At 35.9% G+C, this 4994-nt stretch overlaps 1 protein-coding gene and 1 long non-coding RNA gene across 2 annotated transcripts in view; one reads left to right on the top strand and one right to left on the bottom strand.

Moving 5' to 3' along the window:
* PIK3R1 (phosphoinositide-3-kinase regulatory subunit 1) overlaps positions 1-4994 on the bottom strand; it is a 56098-nt gene that overhangs the window by 17695 nt on the left and 33409 nt on the right. The window contains exons 5-7 of the mRNA XM_008643534.2: positions 4851-4982; positions 3775-3976; positions 3506-3585 (exon numbers count right to left, since the gene is read on the bottom strand). Of these exons, the coding sequence (XP_008641756.1) occupies positions 3506-3585; positions 3775-3976; positions 4851-4982 (414 nt within the window). The remainder of the gene's footprint in view (positions 1-3505; positions 3586-3774; positions 3977-4850; positions 4983-4994) is intronic.
* The window catches only part of LOC108449835, a 24361-nt gene that overhangs the window by 5824 nt on the left and 13543 nt on the right, over positions 1-4994 (top strand). The gene's annotated exons all lie outside the window — the stretch shown is intronic.

Below are 4994 nucleotides of genomic sequence, written 5' to 3'. Positions count from 1 at the left end.
GTCTCACACACCCAAAGCCCCTTCCCACTCCTCAACACCACCCCAACTCCAGAAAGGACCCCTATCTCCCTAAATTCCCCACCCAAAATCACCTCCCAATTTTCTCTGTGTGGCCTGCCTTTGCAGCTGTGAGTGCTAAACTGACCCTGTTGCCCCAAGCACCTACTGCCCCATGGGCAGCTTTGGGATCTGCATCCAGGGCAGACCACCTCCAGGAGACTTTAAGATCCTTGACAACTAACTGAAAAAACTACCCCAGTGCTATAAAACTACCCTATGCCTATAAACACAGCCTAATATAGCCTATTTTCCGCTATTTGCCTTCACAAGTCTGTATGATGTGTGATATTCTGTGAGACATGAGCAGCACTACTTGCTAAAATCTGTTACAATTAAGATATTTTCTTCTAATAATACTGTTTTGAATAGCACGTTTAGAGACCTGTACTTTGTTTCTGACTGTACTCTTTAATTTAAAGTCTGTGCAGCTGTACATCAAGCTGGGGTGTTCAGACGGGATGCAAAAAATCACCTACCTTGCCCACCACCACCATCTTTTGTCTCTCATACTGACAAAGTTGAAGAATGAGACAAGAATCAGAAAATTGATCTCATTTTTTCCAGCCTTATTTCTCCTGCAACATTACTTTGTCTTCATCTGCTACACAAGAACCTACGATTCTATGAATAGGTATTGTTAACTTCATTACTTTTGTGTAGGACTAAGCACTGTTCTAATCCACAAACTAGAATCTATAGCTTGTTGATGAACACCATTACAGACAAAAAAACCCAATCCAACCGTTTTGTGGTAAATCAAGTAATGGTCTAGGAGTAACTCTTCTGTTTGTGTTATGGCATCCAAAAATCATCACTCTAGCTAAAAGATGTCCAACTGAAGATGCCTAATTTAAGATACTAATTTAAAATACAATAAGATGTAAGGTCCAGTTCCTTACTTCCTATTGTTTTCAGGTAAGAAGGATAATTAGTGGGTGATGTGGTAAGGAAAAAAACCCGACAGCTGTGCAAAGATCTACTTGCTATTCAGATCAGTTACCTCTAACACTGCATTTACTGTATTTATATACTGCGTAAAATACCACCAGAACTTCATGCACAGCTTGTTTTAGACAGAATGTTCTCATCTTAATAAAAAGAATTAAGAAGGGAGGAAGCCATCACTCCAGCCTGTGAAAAAGAGAAGAAACCTGGCAGCACTGGCTTCCCTGTTGTCACTTACTCATGACGTTATTTTCAGTAAGTAAAATTCTTTCTGCTTAAAACCTCTCGAATTCTCCACTTGTAAAATTCTGTTAAAGATTGTAATTCTCAAAATATTTACATAACAAATAAGGTCTATTTATTGGAATCTTCTTTTTATTACAATGTATCTAAACAGTCTTTATGGAAAAAAAAGCCACTACAAGCAATAATCTTAAAGATGACAATGCTGAAGAACACAGAGTGTTTTTAATAGTTCTATGAGAACTATAAAAACAGCCCTCTTCAGATGTTCCAGTCACTTAATGATATTGGTGTGGAAAATGGACTCGTGGCCTAATCCTGCAAACTTACAGAACATTCTATACAGATTCAACTTTTGAAAATGATTCAAACTTTTTACAGGCCTGAGGGCCGACAGACTAGCTAGCCAGACAGTACAAAGCCTGAAAATTTGTATCTGAGGTTTTTTTCCAGCATATTAGTACATGTGCTACTAAAGTGTTCTACTAAAAAACATTCCACTAGACATGATGGACTTTGAAATGCACAGGGAAGGAGTTCTGTTTTTGTAACAGATCACATGAAAAATCCTAGTAGGACTGTCAAGGTAAACTATTGCATCATGCTATATTAATTAATGTAGAAGTAATATTAAAAACAAACAGATGTTCAATTATAATTATTAATGTAGTGTCAAATCGTATAAATCTGATGGATACAATGGCATTTCTTCAAGCACCCTAATGACATTCTCAAAATGACTAGATTCCTTGTCCTCATTAGTAGTTCTAACACCTTTCACTTTTATACTTTCCTCACATGAAGCAGCTCAGGCAGATATGCAACCAAGTGATCTCTTAAATGCAATTTATAAAATACTCGCATTGAAACTGAAGAAACCATTGACTCCACCTTTGTAACCTCCCAACCAGTGCCTCTAGGCATACATATTTACATACTCCAAAGCGTTTGCAAACATTCAACCATAAAAAATGCTATTAGCATTAGACTATTAGAATCTGTTTTGCTTTTTAAGGCTTGTAACATGTGACAAAGAAAATAATTCTTCTACAATTAGCAGCTATTTGCTGATTCTTAGTAAAATAGGACAAATACTGTAAGTTTGCACTCTCCGAGTTGTTACAAAGCACTAGGCAGAAAAATATACAGTGGTTCTGGAAATCCCTGCTTAATACTTTACCAAAATTGAACAAAACTAAATAGCAAGCTGAAAAACGGATGTACACGAAATGTTAGGGAAAGTTTCCTAACTAACAGAGCTGGCAAGATTAGAAAAGCCTTTCAAACAGAGCATTAGGAACAAAAATTTTAGCCATTTTAAATTAATCTTCATTAGCTGATGAAGAGGATTATACAATGTGCCTACCTGAAATACAGAAAATAAAGCACTTTTCTGCTGTGTTCTAGCTCTTCAGATCTTAAGCAACTCTGCAAATCCTACTGCCATGAACTTTATTTTGTGCTTTGACTACAGAGGTGGGAAAGGTACAGGCTGTCCAATGCTCTGTTCACCCTTTCCTTTGTTAGGATAGTCTCTGTTAATAAGCTGTGAAAGGAATTGCTTTCAGCTAACACGTAAAGTTCCCTGCATTAGTAATGTCCTTTCCACATAGTTAGCAAGCCTTGCTTCTACCAAATACCTGATTCAGACCCAGAGATTTTGCATAAATTAGAGGTGGGCTTTACTATTTGTTGACTTAATTAGATGTTAACTTACAGAAGCAATACACGTGGGATCTAACTTTCCTGCATGGGCTCTTAATATTTTTCACATTATTTATTGATATTGGTAAATAAATCTTTTTAGTATCTGGATTAAAAAATACATGTATGTAAATAATGTCTCCATAGGGTATAGCAAATCTAAGAAAATTTACCTGGGAGTAAATTGAGAGTTCAATAAAACCTGGAGAATTAAGCCCCCTACCACTGTATGATATGCATTCTATTGGTTTACAGGTCTCAAAAAACTCACAAATTCCTATTTGCTGTTTACTGAAAGAGAACAAAAATCCTAAGGGCTGTACAAACTATTGGCACTAAAATGACTTCAATGAAAAAAGACTATTGCTTATAAAACAAATACTGCACACCACTATAAAACATATGAGGAACTTCTACTTAGCTCTGTAATTGTACACTTTTGCCTTGCATTAAGTTTGATTTAAATAGAAAAAACAAAAGCATTTACCGTCCTTAAGTTGAATTTTAATATTTAAGAGAACAGATAACTTTTTAGATTAAAAATATTTTTTACCTGGTATGGGCTGTCTCTCATTCCATTCACTTGTGATTAAAACCTCTAGGACTTTTATGTGGTGTTCTGTATTATCAGAGCTGCAAGAAATGGATTAAGCAGTAAGAACTAGGAGAAATACAAAAGTTTACTTTAAAATTAAAAAAAAAAAAAAGGAAAAAATTTACCTTGCATCAGAAATAAGGTCAGAAAATTACTTAATCTATCTTATTTTGTATATAACTAATTCATATTTACAGTAAAAAATATGGTAAAGATGACCCACATACCTTGCTATCTGGAATTTGAAAAGCAGAGGGCTGAAAATTTCAGCCAGAGACCTTGCATTCAAGAGATTTTTGCTGGAGGCTTGACAAACTCTGAGGAAATGTTTGAGCAAATACTGAAGTGTGAGCCAATACTGGGGAGGTATATTTGGAGATCTGATCAGTTTCTTGAGCAACTGAGCATATTCCTCTGAGCTCTGCACTTCTGCAAGCAAACAGATAAACAATTCTTGAAACCAGCACAGGAACGTTCAAGCAAAATGAAACTATATGTGACTCCTTCAGAAGCACCAATTTTACAGAAAAAAATAATTCTGTCCTTCATTAGAGCCATACGATTTCTTTCTTCTTTTAAAAGAAATGAAATGCTCAGGGAAGAGTAAAGAGCAAGTATTTAAAAGTCAAATGGAAACAGATATGCATTTTGGTAAAAACCACAATGTGTTCAGAGTGTACTGGTAGAAGTCTGTCTTGTGTTTAGCGTCACACATGATTGGGTAATTCTGAGATGCACTAGATAAGTCTCACAGGTGCTGTTCTAACTTTGAAGGTTACCAGTAACAATATCCTGTCCTGAGATATATAACAGAATACTTGGCCCACGTGCTGAAAGCCTGTAAGCTGTACTTGTTTTAAATGACCACTGTAGATGATGAATCTCACATGCATGTATTTCTCACTTCACAATCTGCAGCCCCAATGTAATACAGCACTCCATGACCTCTAATACATTTACTTTGTCAGCACTGATAAAAAGTTAAAAATTAGCTTTCTGTATACAGGCAAGTCCTTGATTTTTTCTCCCAGTTCTTCTATAGTATTTCTAGTTACTAAAGTGAAGAGAACTGTGTTATCCCTTGTATTTTCCATTATGTTTACCTAAATAAGTAACCAAATAATGCAGAATAATGTCTAGATCTGAATTGAAACAGCTTTCATCGAAAGTGGTAAAGGCTTCTGTGAGGCTGCCAGGTTGTGCAGAATCTTTGCTGTTCTGTGGGTGATAGCTGAACCACCAGATATTCAGAATTCTAACAAAAGCTTTTTGTTTGACATTTGAAATAATGTGATAATCATACCTTGAGCTACAGAAATCATGTCACTGTAAACAGCTGCTGGAATGATGGGATTTGGCAGGTCCAGGATATACCTCTTGAGAGCATCTGATAAAGTATGGACATCAAATGTCTCTAAATCTAATGAAGAGGCATCTAAAGGGAAAG

This window comes from Corvus brachyrhynchos, unplaced genomic scaffold (assembly GCF_000691975.1).
Source record: "Corvus brachyrhynchos isolate BGI_N302 unplaced genomic scaffold, ASM69197v1 scaffold131, whole genome shotgun sequence".
NCBI classification, from domain to species: domain Eukaryota; kingdom Metazoa; phylum Chordata; class Aves; order Passeriformes; family Corvidae; genus Corvus; species Corvus brachyrhynchos.
This window is presented reverse-complemented; position numbering and strand designations above follow the sequence as displayed.